This window comes from Lepidochelys olivacea, assembly GCF_965140295.1.
Source record: "Lepidochelys olivacea isolate rLepOli2 genome assembly, chromosome: 2".
Classification (NCBI taxonomy): Eukaryota; Metazoa; Chordata; order Testudines; family Cheloniidae; genus Lepidochelys; species Lepidochelys olivacea.
This window is the reverse complement of record NC_140412.1, coordinates 61,903,312-61,930,245: the sequence shown is the minus strand read 5'-3', so window position 1 is coordinate 61,930,245 and position 26,934 is coordinate 61,903,312. Positions and strand designations below refer to the sequence as shown.

Below are 26,934 nucleotides of genomic sequence, written 5' to 3'. Positions count from 1 at the left end.
AAAAGGTTGTAAAGCAGATTTTAAACTAAGGGCTGGAGGAAAGCTGACAGGTACAGAGGCGCATGTGGTTCGGACATCCCTTAGGGGAGGATCTATTAATGGAGATTCCCTATATCCTAAGAAAGAGAAGAGGATGAAAGATGATAAAATACAGGTAGGATCTGATGAGAAACAGTCAAATGAGAAAAAGTCCCATTTAATTACATCATGTAATGGCAGGCAGCTAAAAAGTGACAAGTTTTTAAAGTGCTTACACACTAATACTAGAAGTCTAAATGATAAGTTGAGTGAACTAGAGTGCCTCGTATTAAATGAGGATATTGATATAATAGGCATCACAGAAACTTGGTGGAATGGGGATAATCAATGGGACACAGTAATACCAGGGTACAAAATATATGGGAAGGACAGAACAGGTCGTGCTGGTTGGGGAGTGGTACTGTATGTGAAAGAAAGCATGGTATCCAATGAAGTAAAAATCTTAAATGAACCAAACAGTACCATAGAATCTCTATGGATAGTAATTGCATGCTTGAATTATAAGAATATACCAGTAGGGATATATTACAGACCACCTGACCAGAATGGTAATAGTGACTATGAAATTCTCAGGGAGATTAGAGAGGCTATTAAAATAAAAAAATCAATAATAATGGGGGATTTCAACTATCCCCATATTGGGTACATATCCCCTCAGGAAGGGATGTAGAAATAAAGTTTCTTGACACCTTAAATGACTGCTGCTTGGAGCAGCTGGTTCTGGAACCCACAAGAGGAGAGGCAATTCTTGATTTAGGCCTAGGTAGAGCACAGGGTCAGGTCAAGAGGTGAATATAGCTGGACCGCTTGATAATAGTGACCATAATATAATTAAATTTGACATCCCTGTGGTGGGGAAAACACCACAGTGGCCCAACACCATAGCATTTAATTTCAGAGAGGGGAACTACACAAAAAAGAGGAGGTTAGTTAAACAGAAATTAAAAGATACAGCACAAAAAGTAAAATCCCTGCAAGCTGCTTGGAAACCTTTTAAAGACACCATGTACTTAATGTGTACCCCAAATTAAAAAACATAGTAAGAGAACCAAAAAAGAGCCACCGTGGCTAAACAACAAAGTAAAAGACGCAGTGAGAGGCAAAAAGGCATCCTTGAAAAAGTGGAAGTTAAATCCTAATGAGGAAAATAGAAAGGAGCATAAACTCTGGCAAATGAAGTGTAAAAATATAATTAGGAAGGCCAAAAAAGAATTTGAAGAACAGCTAGCCAAAGACTCAAAAAGTAATAGCAAAACTTTTTTTAAGTACATCAGAAGCAGGAAGCGTGCTAAGCAACCACTGGGGCTACTGGACAATCGAGATGATAAAGGAGCACTCAAGGACGATAAGGCCATTGTAGAGAAACTAAAGGAATTCTTTGCGTCGGTCTTCATGGTTGAGTATGCGAGAGCGATTCCCAAACCTGAGCCATTCTTTTTAGGTGACAGATCTGAGGAATTGTCCCAGATTGAGGTGTCATGAGAGGAGGTTTTGGAACAAATTAATAAATTAAACAGTAATAAGTCACCAGGACCATATGGTATTCACCCAAGAATTCTGAAGGAACTCAAATGCGAAATTGCAGGACTACTAACTGTTATCTGTAACCTATCATTCAAATGAGCTTCTGTACCAAATGACTGGAGGATAGAAAATGTGATGCTAATTTTTAAAAAGGGCTCCAGAGGAGACCCGGGCAATTACAGGCCGGTAAGCATGACTTCAGTACTTGGCAAATTGGTTGAAACTATAGTAAAGAACGGTTTCAGAGTAGCAGCTGTGTTAGCCTGTATTCGCAAAAAGAAAAGGAGTATTTGTGGCACCTTAGAAACTAACAAATTTATTTGAGCATAAGCTTTCGTGAGCTGCAGCTCACTTCATCGGATGCATTCAGTAGAAAATATAGTCTCTAAGGTGCCAAAAGTACTCCTTTTCTTTTATAGTAAAGAACAAAATTTTGGACACTTAGATGAACGTAATTTGTTGGGGAACAGTCAACATTTTTTTTTGTAAAGGGAAATTATGCCTCACCAATCTACTAGAATTCTTTGAGGGGTCAACAAGGATGTGGAGAAGGGGGATCCAGTGGATATAGAGTATTTAGATTTTCAGAAAGCCTTTGGCAAGGTCCCTCACTAAAGACTATTAAGCAAACTAAGCAGTCATAGGATAAGAGGGAAGGTTCTCTCATGGATTGGTAACTGGTTAAAAGATAGGAAATGAAGGGTAGGAATAAATTATCAATTTTCAGAATAGAGAGAGGTAAAGTGGTGTCCCCCAGGGGTCTGTAATGGGCCCAGTCCTATTTCACATATTCATAGGTGATTTGGAAAAAGGGGTAAACAGGGAGGTGGCAAAATTTGCAGATGATACAAAACTACTCAAGATAGTTAAGTCCCAAGAAGACTGCGAAGAGCTACAAAAGGATCTCTCCCAACTGGGTGACTGGTCAACAAAATGGCAGATACGGTGACCAGATGTCCTGATTTTATAGGGACAGTCCCGATTTTCGGGTCTTTTTTTCTTATATAGGCTCCTATTACCCACTCCACCCCCCTCCCCGTCCCAATTTTTCACATTTGCTGTCTGGTCACCCTAATGGCAGATGAAATTCAGTGATGATAAATGCAAAGTAATGTACACTGGAAAACATAATCCCAACTATACATATAAAATGATGGGGTCTAAATTAGCTGTTACCACTCAAAAAAGAGATCTTAGAGTCATTGTGGATAGTTCTCTGAAAACATCCACTCAATGTGCAGCGGCAGTCAAAAAAGCAAACAGAATGTTGGGAATCATTAAGAAAGGGATAGATAATAAGACAGAAAATATCATATTGCCTCTATATAAATCCATGGTATGCCCACATCTTGAATACAGTGTGCAGATGTGGTCTCCCCATCTCAAAAATGATATATATTGGACTTGGAAAAGGTTCAGAAAATGGCAACAGAAATGATTAGGGGTATGGAACAGTTGCCGTATGAGGAGAGATTAATAAAACTGGGACTTTTCAGCTTGGAAAAGAGATGACTAAGGGGGCATATGATAGAGGTCTATAAAATCATGACTGGTGTGGAGAAAGTAAATAAGGAAGTGTTATTTAATCCTTCTCATACACAAGAACTAGGGGTCACCAAATGAAATTAATAGGTAGCAGGTTTAAAACAAACAGAAGGAAGTATTTTTTCACACAACGCACAGTCAACCTGTGGAACTCCTTACCACAGGATGTTGTGAAGGCCAAGACTATAACAGGGTTCAAAAAAGAACTAGATAAATTCATGGAGGATAGGTCCTTCAATGGCTATTAGCCAGGACGGGTAGTGTCCCTAGCCTCTGTTTGCCAAAAGCTAGGAATGGGTGACAGGGGATGGATTATTTGATGATTACCTGTTCTGTTAATTTCCTCTGGGGCACCTGGCATGGGCCGCTGTTGGAAGATGGGATACTGGGTTAGATGGACCTTTGGTCTGACCCAGTGTGGCCGTTATTATGTCCTTAATTTTAGCTGGGAATTGGACTGTGCATTTGATCCCTTGACCAAAATTATTTTTTTTTCAGTCTCTTCTGAGTAGGCTGGTTGGGAGGCAAAAATTGGGAAAAAATATAAGTTCTGTTTCTTTAGATCAATCCACTAGCAGGAACTTGTTGTAATCTCAAGTCTTGATAGTGTTTGGATTGTTCTGGTTATCCTTCAGTCGTTCACTTAAAGGAATTGGTTGGGCCATGTAGCCAGTTGCTGCAAGCAAGGCAAATTTGTGATTAAACAAACAAACAAACTTAGAGTTTCTAGCATCCCACAACCAAATTTCAAAAAAATTAAGAAGCAAACTTCCTGGAAACTGTCTCTTAAATGTGCTCCTGCCTTGGGGAGAGTCTGTTCTTTTAATTTCCAGAGAAACAGAGAAATCTCCCTTTTTTTTATCGTGCTTCTAAACAAAGGTATGCCTGGAATAATTTCACGATGAAAAGGTTCCTTTGCAGTTCTTTCAGTGGGGGAAGACATTACTTAATCTCCCTGCTCAGGAAAAGTTTTAACTGTCTCCAGGAAAAACACAAAGCAAGGTCTAGAATCTCATCTTGGCAATTGTAATAGCATGTTGAGATTTTACTGTCTATTATTAATTTGCTAGTGGTAGTTCTAAATACCCTTTTTGTGTGGGTCATATCGTATGCTTATGTAGGTAGTTTGCTGTGAAGTAGAGTATTGCAAAATAATAATTGCGGGGAGGCGGAAAGCAGATTGAAAAAGCTCCTTCACTAGAAATAAATGACTAAAAGGTATGAAGCTGTAGCTCTTTCAAACTCCAGACAGTAACAGTGCATAATATCTGCAGTACTTCTGTGGAAGACAGCTATGGTTACTCCTTATCAGTCTCTAATTTTAAATAAGTTCTAACAAATCGAAAGACTATGTACGGGACAAGGAAATGTCAAGAGTCTTTAGGAAAATACTGACTAGAATAGTATAAGGGATTTATTTCCCAGTTTCAAATTGTAGTACTGGATATACTTTGAGTGCTGTCCTATTGGTTCTTTGTTTCTGAAGAAGCTCACCAAATGTAAGTAGCGGTGGAACAGACCAGGAGAACCAGAATGTCACACTTTTGGTGGATAAGTTTCAGAAAGGAGAATGAAAAGCTCAAAAAAAGGTATGCCCTTTACCCCATACTGTAATACAAATTGGAAAGACTGGGAAGACTGGAGGATCAGGAAATTGGAAGAAGGCCAGGGTTTCTGAGGAGGGTATTGTCTTGAATGTTCAGAACTCCAGAAAGAAAACTGAGCTAGAAACTTGATTAAACATTTGAATAAGAGTAGGAATCCAAGCTGCTCATAGGGGGAATACTTCCCCTTTCTTGTCTGCAGGTCTGATACTATGTACCCAACACAAAGCTAGGAAATGCATTTTTGTAGTCCACGGAGGTTTAGGGTATGATTTTCAGGCAGTCTGTCCAAATTGTGAATATTGAGGCGCTACTGCTATACTGACAGGTTTCAGAGTAACAGCCATGTTAGTCTGTATTCGCAAAAAGAAAAGGAGTACTTGTGGCACCTTAGAGACTAATCAATTTATTTGAGCATAAGCTTTCTTGAGCTACAGCTCACTTCATCGGATGCATACTGTGGAAAGTGTAGAAGATCTTTTTATATACATACAAAGAATGAAAAAATACCTCCTCCCACCCCACTCTCCTGCTGCTAATAGCTTATCTAAAGTGACCACTCTCCTTACAATGTGTATGATAATCAAGGTGGGCCATTTCCAGCACAAATCCAGGGTTTAACAAGAACGTCTGGGGGGGGAGCGGGGGGTGTAGGAAAAAACAAGGGGTAATAGGTTACCTTCCATGATGACTTAGCCACTCCCAGTCTCTATTCAAGCCTAAGTTAATTGTATTGTTGCCGGCACCCAGTGCCGAGAGGCTGAACAGCTTGAGTGGTTCGTTACCCGGTGTGCTACACCCAATAATCACAACGGGGTGGAGAAGCAGAAAAGTTTATTTGCAGCTGCAAAAAGGTACAGGGAGAATAAAATCTCAAATCCTGCACAACAGAGCAGGAAGTTACACAGGCTTTTATACATCCTTTTCCCCAGTATACTTATCCAATAGCAAGCTGCTCCAAGTATCCATATAGCCAGCCAATCCAGTTCCCAGCTAGTTCCCTGATTCTCTGTATCATTTGTTAAACTATACATAAAGCTGCTTTATTCAGCATTGTTCTTCCATATCTCCCCTGTTTGGCCTTGCTTAGTTTCAGGCAGTCTGACTCTGCAACATACTGTTGCAGATTCTCAGCATAACTGCTGTGTGTGCCTCCAGGCGGGCGGGGGGGGGGGGCAAGGACACTTGGGCCTAGCACACAGAGCTGCTGCGAGTGCCTCCAGGCAGGAGGGGGGGGGCAAGGACACAGGGGCCTAGTGCGAGGGGGCTTCATCGACACTCGTGGTCTTCCATCCCCTCGAGTTACCTAGTGGCCATGCCCCAGTGTTTCCAACAGTATCAAATTTGCAAATGAATTCCAATTCAACAGTTTCTTGCTGGAATCTGGATTTGAAGTTTTTTTGTTGTAATATCACAACTTTCATGTCTGTAATCGCATGACCAGAGAGATTGAAGTGTTCTCCGACTGGTTTATGAATGTTATAATTCTTGACATCTGATTTGTGTCCATTTATTCTTTTACGTAGAGACTGTCCAGTTTGACCAATGTACATGGCAGAGGGGCATTGCTGGCACATGATGGCATATATCACATTGGTGGATGTGCAGGTGAACGAGCCTCTGATAGTGTGGCTGATGTTATTAGGCCCTACGATGGTGTCCCCTGAATAGATATGTGGGCACAGTTGGCAACGGGCTTTGTTGCAAGGCTTTGTTCCACTAACCCAGGAACCTATCCTTGCAACAAAGCCCGTTGGATTTACAACTCCTGACTTATGTTGGACGCCACTTACGAAACTTTTCAATTGACTGCCTGTTTCGCCTTTACGATGCTTGATTTGCATAAAGTTCGCTAGAAATCACTTCCTGGTTGTGGTGTTCCGGTATGGAGCTGGAAGGGGTTGCTTCTGATTGGCTTTGAGGCAGCAAGGTATCTTGTTGCCGGGTAGGGTTGCTGCTTGTTTTTGATTGGCTACCAGCCCCGGGCTCAGCCAGTCAGAAAGTTTGAACAGTTATTGGCTGAGGCTCAGCATGTGTGCTGTACTCCCTGGCTTTCTGAGCTTGTGTTGCCAGCATTCTGAGCAGCATATGTGAGTTTATATGTTTGTTTGAATGCTGTTTACAAAATACAGTGTACAGTAAATACATTGATTTGCAACATTAGTCATCTATAATTCATTTAGTTCAAAAATCTGGGTTATTGTGGTGAAAATAGCATATCAAGCCTTGGTTCAGGAACCAATCCTCCCTTCATACCATTGATTTCTATGGGAAAAAGTGGTTTTGACTTGCAACGTTTTGCCTTGCAACACAATTCTGGGGAACGAACTGTGTTGAAAGTCTGAGGACTCCTGTATAGCGTAAACTACTAAAAAAAAAAAAAAAAAGAGGGAAAGCAGCATTTTTCTTCTGCATAGTGAAGTTTCAAAGCTGTAGTAAGTCAGTGTTCAGTTGTAAACTTTTGAAAGAACAACCATAATGTTTTGTTCATAGTTACAAACAGCCTCCATTCCCAAGATGTTTGAAACTCTGAGGTTCTACTGTAGAAGATATTGTACAGTATGGGATGCATATTTTGAGATATCAGTGCTCTGGCTCTAGTTATGTGAGATCATTTGATTTGGTTGGTCTAATGGCTATTCCAAACGTGTACTTTTTAAAGATGTTGTGCAGCCTGAATCTGGAATTAAGTAATAGGAATAATTCCATAATTTTGCCACAAGCCTCATTCATATATAAATTACATGTTAACTATTTGGCCATGACTCACTTTTGCACTGAGTAAATCTTGTGTAAATCTCCTTAGATTTTGCCTTTATGAAATGTACCCTGTTATCCAATATTATTTTCTTCTGAAGAAGATGGTCCACAGATCCTTTACAGTGCGTCTTCAGGTTGTTCATTTTGCATTCTCTTTCCTCAACTGCAGGCAGACTTTTCCAGACCATATTGTTGCAGATCAAAGCTGGAAATAGAGAGAGAGAGAGAGAGAAAAAAGGGGATATTTTTATTGAAATTATTTGGCTTATTGGAATCTAATCTTTTATCTGTTGTGTTGCTCTTGGTGTGTCCGTGTGGAGTGCTCTGCAGAAACATTTCTGGAAAATCTTCTTCTACAAGAGAGGCACAATGATTGTAGCAATTCTGATCACATAGACGCTGCAGTAGCAGAAAAACAAAATGCAAGACCTGCCTTTCTTGTTCAGCTCCTATTGTGGAGTGTTTAGATGGTGTCAAGGTTCCTCCCCCACTCTGAACTCTAGGGTACAGATGTGGGGACCTGCATGAAAAACCTCCTAAGCTTATCTTTACCAGCTTAGGTCAAAACTTCCCCAAGGTACAAAATATTACACCCGTTATCCTTGGACTGGCCGCTACCACCACCAAACTAATACTGGTTACTGGGGAAGAGCTGTTTGGACGCGTCCTTCCCCCCAAAATACTTCCCAAAACCTTGCACCCCACTTCCTGGACAAGGTTTGGTAAAAAGCCTCACCAATTTGCCTAGGTGACTACAGACCCAGACCCTTGGATCTTAAGAACAATGAACAATCCTCCCAACACTTGCACCCCCCCTTTCCTGGGAAATGTTGGATAAAAAGCCTCACCAATTTGCATAGGTGACCACAGACCCAAACCCTTGGATCTGAGAACAATGAAAAAGCATTCAGTGTTTTACAAGAAGACTTTTAATAAAAAATAGAAGTAAATAGAAATAAAGAAATCCCCCCTGTAAAATCAGGATGGTAGATATCTTACAGGGTAATTAGATTCAAAAACATAGAGAACCCCTCTAGGCAAAACCTTAAGTTACAAAAAAGATACACAGACAGAAATAGTTATTCTATTCAGCACAATTCTTTTCTCAGCCATTTAAAGAAATCATAATCTAACACATACCTAGCTAGATTACTTACTAAAAGTTCTAAGGCTCCATTCCTGGTCTATCCCTGGCAAAAACCAGCATACAGACAGACACAGACCCTTTGTTTCTCTCCCTCCTCCCAGCTTTTGAAAGTATCTTGTCTCCTCATTGGTCATTTTGGTCAGGTGCCAGCGAGGTTACCTTTAGCTTCTTAACCCTTTACAGGTGAGAGGAGCTTTCCCCTGGTCAGGAGGGATTTCAAAGGGGTTTACCCTTCCCTTTATATTTATGACAGATGGGGATTGCTATTTGTTCTGTGTTCTGTCCCAGGCTAGTCTTTCAAAGTAATAGCTGAATTTGATGCTTCCCCGGGGCACCCAGGGTTGTGAAGCACCTCGTTATCAGCTGCCCTTAGCATAAGGAAGCCTTGTGTGTGTCTGCTGGAGTCAGCTCCCCAACTCCACTGGCCACGGGCAATACAAGCACTGCCCTCTAGGCCTCTCTGGCCTCGCTGTCTCTTTACAGGTTAGCAATAAGCACACTCCAACCCTCAAGCACCTCCCTAGAGTGTCAAAGCCCTGGTCCACTGGACACTTACAGTATTCACAGATTTGCTGCTTTCAAAGAAACAGTACACCCTAGCTTACCAGTTTCCCTTCAGATCACTGCTCAGCTTAACACACAGTTCTTCGATATGATTATAGTGAAATCAGATACAAGTTTATTTAACAAAGCATAGAGATTCAAATAATAGCAAATAGAAGTATTGGAAACAAGTAGTTATGTATAAAATAAAACCATAACATGCATTCTAGAGCCTGGATGAATTAACAAGATACTCTCATGTCTTGTAGAATATTGCTCACCTGAAATCCATGTAGCATTATATAGCTACGTTGGCTGTGACCTTCCTTTCATGAGACCTTCAAGGTGTCAGCTTGCCTTCTAGGTGAAGGATTCAGTTTGTTTCTTCCCTCCGCCCTTACCCTCTCCTCCAAGATAGACCAGTCTCATCTTTTTCTTGATTCATAAATAGGAACCCCCCTGCTATTTGTTGTGAATTTTCTTTCTTTTTTGTAGCTTTCACAATCTCTTCTTTTGCTGTAGCTAGGTAAACAGACAGACCTACATTGTGAGGTGTAAAGTACGCAATACACAAATGACTAGACCGGGAGACAGGTGTCTGCTACATCCTGTCTGAAAGGAACATTTCAGAGATCAGTCACCCGCTGGTGACCTGCCTTAACTCCAAGACCTTAAGAATATAATTGTTAGTACAGATACATAACTCCTTAAATATTATGCATCCTATACTCTGCAAAGATTATGATGAACAGCAAGCTGCTTGCTCTTGGTAGAGCCCTCACATGCCACCTTTCAGTGAAATATCATATATCCAACGCAGGGGATCCCTGTAAAACCCTATGTACCCCCTGTTTCCTCTGCCAGTTGGCACCAAGAGATCCCTGGGTCACACTGGCACAGAAGAAGACTTGCTACCTCTGACCAAGCCAGACTCCAGTGTGTCTGGACAGGACTTTGATAAAAGCACTAGATAGATGGTCACGGACACAAAAAACCTTTAAAGAGAAACCCCTCCAGCTGATAGTAAGGGCACAAAAATGCCTGCAACTAATATCCTCACCTGTTGCTGACAGTTGTCAACCTCCATTGCCTGCCTCCTTCACTTCACCCCAACATCTGTCCAGGAAGGGGTAGGAGGGAGAGCAGCCCTTAAGGGAGAAGCAAACAGGTGGTATGGGGCCTGGTCTCAAGATTTACTTCTCCGCTCTGTGCAATCCTATAGGAAGTCATTGGAGCAGCCTAGGAAAACCTGGACAAAACTAATCACCAGGAAAGGAGACTAAAAACATTTATAATGTGTCAGAGTCCAGTTTAGTAAGCCTCTGTAAGGTCAATGGAGTCTTCTTGCTATCTAAGAACACCATCATCCCTGAAGAACGTTTCTTCTTGCTCAAGAATCCAAGAAACAGGAAGGCAGACTCTTCAACGGGAAGAAACTCAGAGGCTATTTCAGTGGCCTTACTTACCTTAGCATAATTTGCTTCTCCAGGACTATTATGGTCTGGAAAAAAATCCTTGGTAGAGTTCATTTCCCTCAAGATCATATGGCCTGAGAGCTTCAATTAAAGCTGTTTCCCTGTAGCAGCATTAATCTGAAACGCTTTCTGCTTTTCAGCCATATTGATGGGCTATAATGAGGCATCCTGCCATCTGACTCCCAAGTAAATTATTCCGGAGAAAAACATTTTGCTGGTGGGTAGGATTGTTACAGATTTCTCAGAGAAATAAAGGAAGGCCTTGGTCGTTGCTAGAGACCATAGGATAGAGCATAAACAGGACAATAAGCCTAAACTTCTTATCCTATCCCTCAAGATACAATAGGAGAAAGAGCCAAAAGCTGACAGAGGAAAATGGATGAGATTGAGAGGAAGTCATGGTAGAGGAGACTATTGAGGGAACCCATTCTCATAAAATGGACTGCCTCATAGGTAGCAGATTGCGGTGGTTTGCAAAAAAATGGATCTTGATCACAATATACAAATGAGTACCGGACATAGTCCGCAAGGGCTATGTAAAAGGACTGCTGAATTTCCCAGCGGTATATTTAAGATACATAATTATTTATCTGTTAGTCTTCCCTGGCTGTATGCTTCAATTTAAATCCCATGGGAAAGAATTTGCCCCCTTTTACATGGAAAAATAAGACATTTTATCTGTTTATCTGAAAATTTTGTTTCCTCTAGTAGGAGTATCCACAGATCTGCCCAGCTCAGATGCAATATGCAACATTGGGGATATATCTTGGTAAATGTCTTTTCTGGTAGAGTAAAATAGATACTCTTACTGTATTAAGAAGATCTGAAGTGCTCACTAGTCAGTAGTTTCAGGGTTTGTCTATGCTTGCAAGTTATTTTGGATTAATTTGAGGGTTTTTCTCAGATAAATTGTTGTAGTTCCACACACTGGTTGGTGTCTCATTCCTCATTAATTAATCCACTTTGGAAGCAGATTGACTTCAATTTGGAATGAATTATTCCACAATAAGGTAGGTGCGGCTGTATCTCCATTTCAAATTAACTATTCTGCTTCTGACAGTCTTCCCACTGCTTTCCCACTCTGTGTTCCTGCACACCTGCATCAACCCCACTTTTGACCTGTATGCACTTTACTGCTCTAGGGTTATCTCCCAATTGAAAAACTGGATCAGAGCCAGGTGTGTCCCATTGTGATTCCAGCTTGTGACAAGTTCACGCACCTGGAGTCACATACAGATTATAGCAGCCATGCCTTGTGCTTCTGTGTGTTTCTGTGCTAAGGTCCATCCTGGACTTCCTTGGCTTGTGGGGAGAAGATTGGATCCAGTCTTATTTTAACAGCAGTCATTGGAATTCCAAGATATGAGAGAATATCAACCCAAATGAAGGAGAAGGGGCACTTCTGGGATCCAGTCCAGTGCCTCACTGAAAGAAAGGGGCTGTGACAGAGTTATAGAAACACACCAGGATTAATAAGACTTCTGGCTGAAATTGCAAGAGCTATGTTTACCGTGAGAAGCTGAACTGGGTTTTGCAATGAAGGCACTGCCACAAAACCCTGGCATGTTCTGGAAATCACTGAAGTTACCCCAGTGAACACTGACCAGGAGAAGATTGTTCTTGGTGGCCAAGATTTCTTCAGCTAGCGATACCCAGGGCAGGCCCCATGGCAGACATGGCCTCTGAGATTCTACCCCCAAATCCCAGGCAGAGAATCAGCTTGACAGTGCTGGGGAGGGGACCTCTTCCAGTAACTATTATGCGCTATATTACATGACAACTGTACAGGGAGATTTAAACAACTTTGTTCTGGGTACCATCTTCAGTAAGTGGGCCACTTTTTGTTTGCATGTAACTGACAGATTTGGTTCTGTTTTTTGAGTTACAAACAGGCTAAAGACTCACTGTAAAGGACCTTCCTACTAGGACAGGGGTGGTGAACCTGTGGCTCCAGAGCTGTATGCGGCTCTTCAGAGGTTAATATGTGGTTCCTTGTATAGGCACCGACTCCGGGGCTGGAGCTACAGGCACCAAATTTCCAGTATGCCAGGTGTGCTCACTGCTCCACCCCTGGCTCTGCCACAGGCCCTGCCCCCACTTCACCCCTTCTTCCAAGGCCCTGTCCCTTCCCGTCCCCTCCCCTGAGCCTGCCACGCCCTTGCTCCTCCCACTCCCACTCAGAGCCTCCTGCACGCTCTGGGAGGGAGGGGAGGAGCTGATCAGTGGGGCTGCTGGCAGGCACCGGGGGGAGCTGATGAGGGCTGCTGATGTATTACTGTGGCTTTTTGGCAATGTACATTGGTAAATTCTGGCTCCTTCTCAGGCGCAGGTTGGCCACCCCTGTACTAGGATATAAGACATTTTCAGCTAAGCAGGGGTAAATTTTTTTCTATTTCTTTAAGGCCTTACCAAGATAGAGTAAGAGATGCATCTGTGGTTTACAAAGATGAAGTATGTGAGAGATCCAACATACAACAAATCTCAACAACTGGAGGAAATACTATGTGTATTATTCAGCACATTTGTTTCCAAAAAACTAAACTACAAAAATCACAGAACTTAAAATGAATGATTTTAAAAACTGTTCCAACAGCCCTAATATGCTACTCCAGAAATTCAGTCTTCTGTCCTCTTGCCAGAAGATGATAAAACCAGAAAAAATGTCAGTCTTTTGTAGAGGTGGTTGCAGTAGCTTTCTTTCTCCACTTTGGTATAGAGAGATCATCTGCTGTTCAGCTGGGTTGAGGTTTAATTTTGTCATGAGGGGCAGGAGAAGGAAATCGTTTTTGATATGATTTTTTAAAGAATATTTTTCCCATTTTTTCTGAGCCCTAGATGACATTCAGACCAGATGTAGGTGGATGCAGCTAAAGCTCTGATCCTGATTTAAGCCCATACATAACTTTAAGTATGTGAATAGTGCAACTTCAGTGAGATTGCGTGTGTGCTTTCAGTTAGTGCCTGTGACAGCTACAGATGTTTCAGGAATAGAAGAAACCCACTTTTGATAGTTGTCCCCTTCCTTTTTGAAGTAGCTACCACCTGTGATGTCATCTACAATTTCACAAGAGCTTTCTCTCATAAATGGTTTACATAGTAATTTAAGGTTTCAGAGTAGCAGCCGTGTTAGTCTGTATTCGCAAAAAGAAAAGGAGTACTTGTGGCACCTTAGAGACTAACAAATTTATTTGAGCATAAGCATGCATCCGATGAAGTGAGCTGTAGGTCACGAAAGCTTATGCTCAAATAAATTTGTTAGTCTCTAAGGTGCCACAAGTACTCCTTTTCTTTTATAGTAATTTAAGTGTATGTTTTATGCTTCACACTGACTTTTAGCCAATATTTTAAGTTTTGAACATTTTTTCTTTTTCAGAAATCGGGCACAAAGCAATTCTCCAACTAATGAACAGGCAAAGTCCGCCACTGGTAAAGATGATATTCCATATGCAACAGGGCTCATTCTTGGTATGTATAAAAGCCCAACTAATGATGGGTATATTGTGATATTTTATATAATAATATTTAAAACATTAATATGTCGTGTTTTTTTTCTTTGAAATAATTGAGTTAATTTATTCTTGCAATATACCCCTGGTCCTGGTAAAGAAAGCATTAAGTTAAATGAAAAAAACAACAACTTTACTTCACTGGACCTTTGTAGCACCTCCTCTTGAACATGCAACAGTAATTGCTTGTGTTGCATGTAGTAGAAGGGGGATCAAACGGATTCTCAGATTTCTCCAGGTCGGTGAACCACAACGGAGATATGTTTATTTCTAAGTTTTGTAAATCTGTTAGAAATTTTAGAGAGTTAAAGTTAAATAGGACTGAGTGGTGACAAAGTGGAAGATGGGTGTATACTGCTGGAGAGCTGAAACAAGCAAGTCACCAATTAAGGCTGTTACTGGCCCATCAGAAAGAGCAGAAGTCTTTTGGGACTTGATGTGTAAGTCTTGTACCTTGGCTAATGTTGGGGGTGGAGGTTGAGTTTCTTTTTTGTGTGTGAGTGCAAAAGCACATTTTATGAGGCACAGATTAGAGTGAAACTGCTAAGGAATTGCATGTTCTTACTCCATTTCATTTTACAGGCGCACACACTGATGAAATGCTTATGCACGGTATTATAATGCTTCCTGCCCAATCAATGGGAAGTGGGGAGGGGATGCCACAGTGCCTGGAAAAAGGACGAGGGGTAATAATGTGAGAACACATGCTTGTCAAGATTGCAGCTGGCCCATCCCTCTCCTCAGGTCCTCTGCCTCCCCATTGACTTGGATTGGGAGGACTGGGCTGGCTGATTCTTGTGCATCCTTTTCTCTACTGCCTATTTAAACTGTCAAAAGCTTCTTGTTAGCTTCTCTGCCCTCCCTCCTTAGTTGTAGCGTAGGAGCTATGTTTTTCAAGTTGCTATGACTGACCTGTTTGGGGATCAAATCAGGAAGAAATTTTTCCCACTGGGCCAAATTGGCAGAGATCCAGTCCTTTTCCCCCCTCCCACCCCCCCCTGCAATGTTATGCAGACACATTTGGGTTTTAGCAATTGGACTTGTCAGTTTAATATCAGTAAAGGTATGACTTTTTAGCTTGTTGCAGCTTCCGGCTGGTATCTAGTGCACATAAAGTCTAAATGGGCCAGCTCCCAGAGGTGTATTAGACCCTAGATTTCACTGGTGGACCACGTGTATAGTGGGGAGACCTGAAGTCTTCACTGAATGAGGTCCCTCCTTGGTAATCTCCACTTCCCCACACTGAGGAGGGAGTCCTAGGGGTAGGCTAAGAAGGGGTCTACTCTGTAACCCTGCACTGGACCCAGTTAAATATCTACTGCGTGAGAGCAGGGAGTAGGTTGATAGAACTCCTCAGCGTTAAATTAATAAAGTTGTGGCCTGCTGCTTAAATTGATCCCTGTGGCTGTCATTCATTTGCTTACATTTCCTGATCAACAGTGCTAATATAATTGTTCTGCAGCTGCTACCTCTCTACACAGACTGGCTAATCTATGACCCAATTGCAATAGTATCTGAGCACCTCATGAATAACAATGAATTTGTCTTCACAACACCCCTTTGACATATGGGAATTTTGGTAGCCCCACTTTACAGGTGGGGAACTGCGGGACAGAGAAAGTAAGTAAACTGCCCAAGACCACATAGAAAGTGTTTGTTCGAGTTGAGAGCTGAATTCAGGTCAGAATCCTGGTCCAGTGCCTTAACCACAAGACTGTCTTTCCTGTGGTTGTGTGTTTTGTGGCTGCAGCATAATATTGTATGATTTTTTTTTTTATGCCACAGTTGTCTTCTGCATGGTTTTTTGGTGTTCCTGCCTCCTCCCCTCTTTCAATTGATTTTACTTCATAGGAGAACTGTGGTGACTTATGGATGGTGAGGAAAGGGTGTTTATGGGCCAATGTGTCTAATAGTCGTAGTGTACAGAAACATTCACTTAGAAACTCCACTTTTTTAAGATATCTTGTGAACTGGATTCTCACTTCTGGGACTTAACTTCCAGCACAAGGTTGATCGGGCACTACTAAGTTTTAAGTATTTTTTTTTTTTTAACCCTGTAAGATACTGGTAGGTGCACCCTGTATGCATGCATCATCTGCCAGTACATTTTTAATCCTTAATTTCCATTACAACTAACTCATAAATGGGAAACTGCTTGTATTCCTACAGTTTGACTCTTGCATTCACTTTCAAATTAAGTGTTTATTCAGAGCGGAATTACATGTAAGAGCACCTCTGGGTGCTCTTGATTGTGTTAAAGTATACTTTACTTTTATTTTCACACCATTCTTACTTATTTTTTCCAAATGCTGCATTAAGTGCAAAATTAATGTAAATAACTCAAATACTGTCTCTTTTTGTGCTATAGTATCATTGTCACCTTGTTTTGAAGCTCCTAGCTTTGTCTCAGCTCAATGATTATTTAAGAACAGACAAGCTATCAGTGACCAATTATGTTAGGCCAAAAGATCATATATCAAATAATGTTAATGTTAAGCGTAGTATCCAGATTTTTATCAGTTCTTATGAAGTTTTTAATATGTTCCCTGTCATAAGGTGGGTCTGTCTGGAGTACTATCGTGTAGCACACTGTGGCTTGACATTTAAGGCTACTTAAGCCTCAGTTTCCCCTTGCAGAATCCCCAGAAATAGCCCCTAAAGGATTTCCAAGTATATATAATCCTTGTGGGTTAGTTTCTTACAAAAATCCTGTGCCCATAAATCATGGCTATAGTCCTGAATTCCCCACCATAGTTCAAACAGTACATGCAAGACACAAAGTATAGCCCGGCATCTCTGACCACACTCAGGCTCTCTAGTACAGCTGTGGCATCTCTCACTATGCCTCACTCCCAGCCTTCGGCTCTCTGGCTTAGAGAGCTAGCAGGCATCTCCCTCTGCTGCTCTCAGCCTTCTCTGGACTTGGCTCTCTGCTTCAGAAAGGTCAGAAAGCTAGCCTTTCGACTGGCTTCTTGACCATTCTTCCGTCTTTCCAGGGAGGGCCTGCGGAGAACTGCTCTGCAGCTTTCACCAGAGACCTCCTTTAGTCTCATGACTCCCAGGCAGTTTTCAACTGCCCTTTCCCTGACTTTTTTAAATTTTGTAGCAGTAGTATAGCCATGTTAGTCCCAGACCTGAAGAAGAGCTCCGTGTAGCTTGAAAGCTTTTCTCTTTTACCAACAGAAGGTGGTCCAATAAAAGATATTACCTTACCTATCCTGTCTCTTTTCCTGACTGACCCCCTCAGCTGTTCCATTTATGTGGTTCAGGTGGCTTCTCTTAAACCCAGTTAGGATACAGCTGAGGAGTCACAGGTACATTGGTCCTGCTCCCTCTTAAATGGCCAATGTCATCCTGTGACATGCACAAATTGTATTTGTCTCTGCACTTTGCCTTTATTCTTGTTTTTATTCATTTGAAATTAGAAGGTGTTTGAAAACAGAGATATGTATGTGTTTCATGGACTGTTTATGCTTCCTTCCTTTTCAATTAGGCGGTCAAGACCGAGAACTTATTCAGAAGAAAAAAGAGAAATACAGACAAGAGCTAATGGAACAGATTGCTGAGCAACAGAGAAATAAGAGACGGTAAAGCCATTGTAATTTGGACAAAGACTTAATAAAGTGAACATTTTTCATTAAAACTAAATTAGTTGGAAGCTTCTTTACCCTTCAGAAATTTACATATTTTAAAAAAGGTTTTTACTGTTCGGAAATTTTCTCTTTTCCCCATTTTGAACCCTGAGGTTGTTGGTACTAATACTAGACTTCTCTCACTGTCCTATTTTTATGACTGTCATACAATATATAACCTATAAACCTCAAAGGGACCATTTTAAATATGTTTTATAGCTTTGATTCCCTTTTCATTGTAGTGTACACCGGACCCTCGCTAGAACGCGTCTGTATAGCGCAAATATAGCAGTCACGGCCATGGATACCAAATTTAATTACTTTAATTGCAATTCATTTTAACGCGGTCCCCGCTATAACGCAGTCCCCGCGTTAGTGTGGTACCGTGCATGGATCCCAAATCCCGTGTTCTAGCGAAGGTCTGGTGTACTTCTAGAGGCTTAATGGTAATACTTATTTCTCTGTTGGCTTCACTGCTATTTGTTTTTCCTTTGTTTCTCAGGACAAAAGCCCAAGTAAATGGGGTTGTAGTTGAGTGGCAAGACCACAAAAAGTCCTTTTTCTTGGTGGGGTTTTTTTTTTTTTGGCCTCACATATGGTACACATTTGATAAGGGAACTGTGATATTATTTCCCGTTCCCCAAATTGGAAAAGAAGTCTCTGACTTCAAAAACTTTGCAAATTTCTGGCATATATAGCACAATTAAACATACTTTTTTGTTTACCTATTCTTGCTTTGCTGACTGACAGTCTAGATGTGTTTAAAAGGAAACAAAAATCTTGGTGAAAGGGTGGGGAAAAGAGCTGATGTTATCAGAACTACGAGGACACTCCTTATCAAATTTAAAAATTGAAGAAGCAGACTAAGCTTGGGATCTGAATCCACAGTACAGTGGTTGACATTCTTTTGAATGCCTGTTTGGATTTGAATATGTTTATAATTATCTTTCATATCAAACTTCTAACTGTACTATGGAAAAAATGTTTGCTCACAAGAAGCATTGGGAAAGATTATAGTGAAAAAACAATGAAACAAAAAATATTTAATTGTTCATTTACCCTGGGATACTGTTTTGATTATGGCATTGTCTAAAAGTAATAAAACACCAGTATATTCTTCTAAACCTATATTCTGTTGGACTTAGTCATTTTGTTTTTGAGTCAGATGAGGTGTTCTCTCATGTTACCTTATCCACAATAAGAAACTCCAGTTTTATAGCTAAGTGAGGTAAATTAGATCTGATTTCTAAGTTTTTTTTTAAAAGAACAAGTTTAGTGATTTGTTTAACAGCTCATTTTCTGACTTCATCCTGTTAATTTTTTTTAATAGTGAAAAGGAACTTGAGCTCTCAGTTGCTGCTTCTGGAGCTCTGGACCCAGGGAAGGAGGTAAGAAATTTTAGTGTTCCGCTTTCCATTCAAACAGACCTTTTATTAAATAATATGTGTTAACAGTGAATCATTATGCTGAAAGCAGGATTTTATTGTGTGCAAAAGAAGGATCAGAAAGGGATTCCCCCCGTCCCAAGTTTATTCTGGAAGGGGTTTTTTTTAATCCCCTTTCTCTGAGGGATCAACAACAGCCACACCTGTTGAGACTTGGGACATTGGCTGGCTGGTTCTTGTTCACATGCTCCGGGTCTAACTCATACTGTAGTCATTTGTGGGGTCGGGAAGGAATTTCCCCCTACCTTGGATTAGCAATGACTTTGCGTTTTTTTTTTCACCTTCCTCTGTAATGTATGGGTCAAGGTCACTTGCTAGGATTATTTGGGTGTATCTCAGTTAATCATTTCCCTGCCATTATGGGGGGCCTTGAACACTTGTGTACCTTGGTCCCTCCTGTTCTCTGTCTGTGGCACATAATAGTCTAATCTCCTGTGGGTTGTAATAGCTTGGTCTCAGTTTGGTTGATGGCTTTAGTGTGCTGGTGCTAGGTAGTGTTGGTGGCCTGATATTTACACTAGGTCAGAGTAGATGATCTAGTGGTCCCTTCTGGCCTTAGTCTCTAAGACTATGATAAAAAGAAAAATGATGTCTCTTTCCTAAATGGGCATTAGTGACAATAAAAATAAACCTAAGTCAAAGCTACATAAGAGAGCTGTTACATTTGGTAAACACATACTCTGCTTAAAGGGAAAAGTTGGAATTGGAATTTTAAGACATTTGCATTGTGGTGCAACTACATGGAATAACATGCTGCAGTGTAGGTCATGGAAGAGACATGTTTAATGCCTGATGGTAGCTTGTATAGACAAGCGTCAGTCACCCTCCTGTGGGAGTGTGAGGAATGCTGCTGACAATATTTGCCACTCACCTACTTCACTTTTTAATGGAAAAAAATCCATCTGTTATGCAGCTAAGTCAGCTTTGTAGTGCCAATTCATTATTTCAAGTTGCAGTTGTAAATATTTTTACTAGTAAATGTAACATTTTTCATATTATGACAACGTATGCAAATTTTTATATAGCTCTGCATAAAATATCAATGATTTTGCTTTAACTCTGACCTGAGTAATATGGAATTAGTGCCATCTCCATCATTTTCTGCTTCATAATCAAGATATAACGAGCTTGATTATCACAATAGTTGTTGTGCTTTGCTGAGATATCTTTGCTACCACTCAAAGAAAATGTTTACTGAGTGTAGTAGAATCCTTTTACTGGGGATGTCATGATGGATGGCTCTTTTTTTCTGGTTAAGTAAATGTGATTAACACAAGACACTTTTTCAATAATGATAGTGCTGTTTTCTGTGCAGCTGCAAAACTGCACCAACCCATCCCATTACTGGAGAGCTCAACAGATGGAGGAGGAGGAGCTATCTGCAGTCGGACAGAGTCTGTTACTTGCTCAAAATGAGAGGAAGGGATAGCCCATAAGATAACATGTGTTGTGGTGCAGCATATTATAGTGGCACAATTAAGGTCGTATTGTGAGATCTGCGTAAAGGTCGACTTTTCTAAGTCCTCTTATAGCGACATGCGTAGTTAGATTTCTTTGAAATTTAATGTACCTTGGGAGGGTGCTGGCTACCCTCAGGAGGAAGCCACATTTGGAATAATTTGAGCCAAGGATTCCTGAGATACAAGCCCCCTCAAAATAGCACTTCTAAAAAAAAACTTTCTAGGTTTGTTTTTATTTGCTTTTGGTTTTTTTGCACAAAGCTAGAGATCAAAGTATTGATAGTAGGTCAAAATAGTCTGTCTGCTGAGTTTTACCCAAGTTTGTGCAAGGCACCACTAAATCTTTTTTGGGGAGGGTACTGTAACAAAGTGTTTGGGGAAAGAGTAGATATGTAAATGTTTCCGAGAGGGGATGAATGCTAGAGGTGGAGGTGTTGGGGGCATTAAGGGCAGGGGTTTGGAGCTGCTGCGAGGAGAAGGGGTTTATGAGGAGGAGGATAAATGGGGATGGATGGTGCGGGAGGTGAGAGAGTTTAAGGGCTCAGGTGACGTAGGCATGGCACCCCCTGCTCTGCCAGTGCCTTCCAACCCCCATGCACTCCCAGCTCTGCCATAAGAACATAAAAATGTCCATACTGGGTCAGACCAAAGGTCCATCTAGCCCAGTATCCTGTTTTCCGACAGTGGCCAATGCCAGGTGCCCCAGAGGGAATGAACAGAACAGGTAATCATCAAATGATCCATCCCCTGTTGCCCATTCCCAGCTTCTGGCAAACAGAGGCTAGGGACACCATCCTTGTCCATCCTGGCTAATAGCCATTGATGGACCTATCCTCCATATATTTATCTAGTTCTTTTTTGAACACTGTTATAGTCTTGGCCTTCAAAACATCCTCTGGCCAAGAGTTCCACAGGTTGACTGTGCGTTGTGTGAAGAAATACTTCCTTTTGTTTGTTTAAAACTTGCTGTCTACTAATTTCATTTGGTGACCCCCTAGTTCTTGTGTTATGAGAAGGAGTAAATAACACTTCCTTATTTAAACTTATTTAACACTTCCTTATTTTCTTCAGTGCAGCCAAGGACCCTGTACCCCCAGCTCTGTCAGTGCTCACCAACCCCCTGCACTCCATAGCTGTGCCAGTGTTCCCCAACCTTTCTGCATCCCCCAGAGTCATAATGGGGGGAATATAGACATGTGAATGTTTCTTAGGAGAGGTTGGTGGGGTAATTAGAAGGTAGTGGAATGGGAAGGAGAGGTTTGGGGCTGCAGTGAGGGGAGGGGGATAAATGGGGGTGGATGAGAGGGGAGAGAGTTGGGGGCTCAGGTGAGAGGCTTGGGGGAGTGGAGGGGTGGGACAGTGGGAAGTGGGAGTGGCAGAGGGACTGGGGGAGAATGGGACAAGGGCATCTGTTATCCCCACATTCTCTCCTCGTGTGTGTGTGCCCAAATCTACGGGGCTCTTGCCCCTCTATGGGGAGGTCTCAGCCCCTCTTGCTGCCTCCCATATGTGTGACAGGATCTGGGCGGGGGGGGGGCATGCCCATCTAATAGAGTTTGGACTATCCCCTTCCTACTCTCTTCATGTGAGCTGAGTTTTGGGTGGAGGGACTTACCCTTTTGGGGGTCTGAGGCCTCCCATGTGAGCCAGAATGTGGGGAAGCCCTGCCCCTTTGGGTGGGGAGCTGAGAATGGGTATATTTCATGCATGTCTCAGGCTCTAAAGCACTCAGGAGGGGATGGGATCATGCCCACTGAGATGAATGGAACATTTCACAGGTCTTGGAGCTATTGTATTAGGTTATTTTCATCTCCATGGGGTGTTCTAATTCAGCTGACAAGTATCGGGGGTAGCTGTGTTAGTCTGTATCCACAAAAACAACAAGGAGTCCGGTGGCACCTTAAAGACTAACAGATTTATTTGAGCATAAGCTTTAGTGGGTAAAAACCCCACTTCTTCAGATGTATGGAGTGAAAATTACAGATGCAGACATAAATATACTGACACATGAAGAGAAAGGTGGTAACCAGCAACTACACACCACACCACAGAAACGCTACCCCAGGAACCAATCCCTGTAGCAAGCTTTGTTGCCTACTCTGTCCCCATATCTACTCTGCGACCCCATCAGAGGACCCAACCACATCGGCCACACCATCAGAGGCTCATTCACCTGCACGTCTACTAATGTTATATATGCTATCATGTGCCAGCAATGCCCCTCTGCCATGTACATTGGCCAAACCGGACAGTCCCTATGTAAAAGAATAAATGGACACAAATTGGACATCAGGAATGGTAACATACAAAAGCCAGTAGGAGAACACTTCAGTCTTCCTGGACATTCTATAATAGATTTGAAAGTAGCTATACTTGAACAAAAATACTTCAGAAACAGACTTCAAAGAGAAACAGCAGAACTAAAATTCATTTGCAAATTTAACACCATTAATTTGGTCTTGAATAGGGACTGGGAGTGTTTGGCTCATTCCAAAAGCAGCTTTGCCTCTCCTGGAATTGATACCTCCTCATCTGTTATTGGGAGTGGACTACATCCACCCTGATCAAATTGGCCCTGTCAACACTGGTTCTCCAATGGTGAGGTAATTCCCTTCTCTTCATGTGTCAGTATATTTATGTCTGCATCTGTAATTTTCACTCCATGCATCTGAAGAAGTGCGGGTTTTACCCACGAAAGCTTATGCTCAAATAAATCTGTTAAGTTTTTAAGGTGCCACCGGACTCCTCCTAATTTAGCTGAGAATCTCACACAGAAGTAAATGGGCTACTTCATACCTTTCAGAACTTATTGTGCTGCAGATTGTTGTGTAGAGGGCTCTTTCCCGCCATCATTCTGTCTTTCCTGATGATGTTCTAAATGCTCTAAAATCCACATGCTTTCATGGATTTTTCTTGAAATTTGCCATTCCTTGTGGGAAGAGTTCAGGATCCTCAATACAGGCTCCTGGATATCCCTTCAGTCCTCCGGCTCCAGTCAAATACCATTCCCTGGTAATGTAGCCATCCATCCAGGAGCCTGCTAGAGTGGGCTGGCATACCCTAGCTACCCATGCCTCTACTGCCAAGAAGGCAGAGAAATGGTACTATGTCCCAGCCAAAGGGGCAGAATTTCTGTTTCCTCACCTTGCTCCTAGCTCTTTACTGGTCCAGGCCACTGTGGAAAGATTTAGGCAATAACACTCCCGATCTACCCTGACTAATAAGGAGGGGAAGCATCTCGACTTATTGGGAAGGAACGTCTTTTCTTCTTCTAGCCTCCAGTTCAGGATAGCCAACTACCAAGCACTAATGGCTAAGTATGAATTCCTGAATTATTCAAAATTTGCAGACTTTACTGACAGTTTCTTACAGGAGGACAGAGCTTTTATCCAGGCTGTCATAGAGGAAAGCAAAATGGTTGCCGGAACCACTCTCCGGTCAGCAGTAGATGCAGCAGCATTCCAAGCTACTGCCACCATAATGCACCATAATGCACAGGGGTTTCCCAGGGAGGACCTAACCTTCGAAAAGACTCATTTATTTAATCAGAAGACATAGGAGTCCTTACACACTTTTACAGGGTCACCCTCCACTCCCTGAGCATATATACACCTGCCCCAAAGAGAAAATGTCAAGAGTAATCATACAAGCTTAAACTGATGGGTTAGCAGTTCTTAAACCAGAGATCTTGTGAGCCACCCTATAAGAGGGGAGGGTTCAAAAGACCTGCTTTGCCACACCTTTCACAACAGATTCTTCATCTCAATTTTTGGCTAAATGTTGTTTTTGAGGGAGCTTGAGAGCTGCAAACCACTAAGTACAACACCTCCCAACTCCCATGCACCTTTTTTGGGGATCAGCTAGCACTCTTTTTCAACACCTGGAGTGGAATAACAACAGACAAATGAGTGCTGAAGGTTATGAATTCTGGCTTTATGATAGAGTTTATGTCTCTTTCCCTTTAAAATCCCTATCCCATCCCTTTTGGAGGCCACTTTCACAAGAACATTCTTAAACAAGAAGTGGAATATCTTTTACAGTGAGGAGTGATAGAGTGCATTCCTCTTCAGTACCAAGAGAGTAGTTTTTACTCAACATACTTGTTAGTACCCAAAAAGGATACTTGGTGACCTCCACCATCTCAAACAGTTTATTCACAATCACAAGTTTTGCATGGTCACATGGGAATTTAAATTCCATTCTTGGAAAAGGACATGTGGTTTACAACTCTCTACATGAAGGACACCTACTTTCATGCGGACATCCACCCTGCTCACAGACGCTTCCTCAGATTTATGGTGGGCTGTGACAGGACACTGTTATTAACATCTGGGTATCTGATGTTGGTGCAGCATGAAGATGGCTGCATGTTCAGGTATAAGCAATTAAACGCTTTCTGTTGGGGATTGTTAGCACCTGCATGGTAATCACTGGGCTAATGGTGTAATTGGGAGGATATAAGTGGAAGGAACAGGAAGCAAGGAGAGTCAGAAGGAAGATCAGAGGATGAGCCTGGGCTGAGGATGAAGACTCTGGGAAATCCTTCCTTTGCTGTAAGCCTGTATTACACTGTGATAATTTGTAAAAAAAGAATAAATTTTCACCTTGGTGAAAGGGCAACCTTTTGTGACCATGAGACCATCCGAAATGGCTAGGCAGTGAAGTAAACTGGGTAGCAGTGGAGGGACCCTGTGACACAGGCTCAGACCACTTTTAATACAGAACACTCTCTTTTGGCATTGGTACCACCCCCAGGGTCTTTACCAAGGTGTTCTTCCTAGTAGCAGCCTGCATCAGATGCTGTGGTTTCACCGTTTTCCCTTATTTCAGTGACTGGCTCCTTGTCATGAAGTCAGGCCAAGTGTCACAACCAGTGAATGGGCTGTCTGACCTAAGGGTTGAAGCAGGGGTAGGGACTTAGGCTGGGTCAGATACCAAGAGGTCAAAAGCCAAGGCAAGCCAGAGGGCAAAACCAAGAGTCCATGTGTCAGGAGGCAGGCAGTGTCAGGTTACCAGGAGATCAGTAGGAACAAATATTGCAGGGGAAGCAGTCCTAAGCAGGGAGAACCCAGTTCCATGCACAACTTCCTGTTCCTGTGCTTGGTTTAAATAGAAGCTGGGGATTGACTGGGGGTTGACCAGGGTCTCCCATGTTTCACCAATCAGATCCCGGGACAGGAGTTCTCTGTCAAAGTTCAGCTACTATTCTGGCAGCTGATAGCAGATTACTAGGTAGCAGGTCAGGACTGCCTAGCTCCTAAGAGCCCTGTGGACCAAGGTTCGAGACCTATGGTCCCTGACACCAAGAGGCCCATGCATTGATTTTGACAATGCAACAACTCCTCTCCTCTTTGGGGGTCAGTGTAAATACTGAAAAATCAATCCTCACTTCTACAGAGAACTTCAGCTTCATTGGGCTTTCCTTAAATGCAGTCATGGCAAGGGCCTGCCTGCTGATGAACAGGTTTCAGGCTATAAACGATATCATAAATGAGGTCATAAGCAACCCCCAAGTGCCTATCATGACTGACACCTTTCTCTCCTAGGCCATGTGGCCTCATGAACTTATGTCATGCCATTTTCATGATTCCACCTTTTGTTAGCTACAAGTGTGGCTCCAAACTGATGGTCCAGGAGCACCATAGTGACTGTTCCCACCAAAGTGATATTGTCCCTGTTACTGTGGAAGAATCCATGTTAGGTATGCATCAGTATTCCCTTTCTTGCCTCTGCACAAGACAGGGCAGTCATTACCATGTATCCCTATTGGAACATCTTGAGAGTCCATCCCAGATACACATCTATGTTCTAGAGCTGTGAGCAGTTTGAAGATTTGTGAACCCTTTCTCCCATTCATTCAAGGTCACCATGTCATCATAATGTCAGACTAATTCAAGACTGTCTTTTACATCAACAAACCGGAGGGAGGGAGATTCTTCCCCTTGTGTGCAGAAGTGGACAGTTGTGGAATTGGTACATCAACAATCAGATTACCCTATTGGCAGTCTACCTCCCAGGAAACCAGAATGTGCTAGCAGACTCTCTCTGGAGACACTTTGGTGTTGATCATGAGTGGGAGCTATATGACTCTGTGGTGAACAATATTTATGGTAGATTGGGGACCCTTGCCAGGGACTTGTTTGCCTCCCAAACAAACAGGAAATGTAATCCATACTGTTCCAAAGGAGTCCTACGTTGCCACTCAAAGGGCGATGCTCTGCTCCTTCCATGGTCAGACCATCTGAACTGTGCTT

General features: G+C 42.1%; 1 protein-coding gene across 4 annotated transcripts in view; it reads left to right on the top strand.

Annotated features, from left to right (window-relative positions):
* The window catches only part of CSPP1 (centrosome and spindle pole associated protein 1), a 178,537-nt gene that overhangs the window by 44,353 nt on the left and 107,250 nt on the right, over positions 1-26,934 (top strand). For all 4 annotated transcript variants that reach the window (XM_084619083.1, XM_084619082.1, XM_084619080.1 and 1 more), the window contains exons 9-11: positions 14,011-14,102; positions 17,637-17,730; positions 19,106-19,163. In XM_084619083.1, coding sequence (XP_084475209.1) covers positions 14,011-14,102; positions 17,637-17,730; positions 19,106-19,163 — 244 coding nt within the window. The remainder of the gene's footprint in view (positions 1-14,010; positions 14,103-17,636; positions 17,731-19,105; positions 19,164-26,934) is intronic.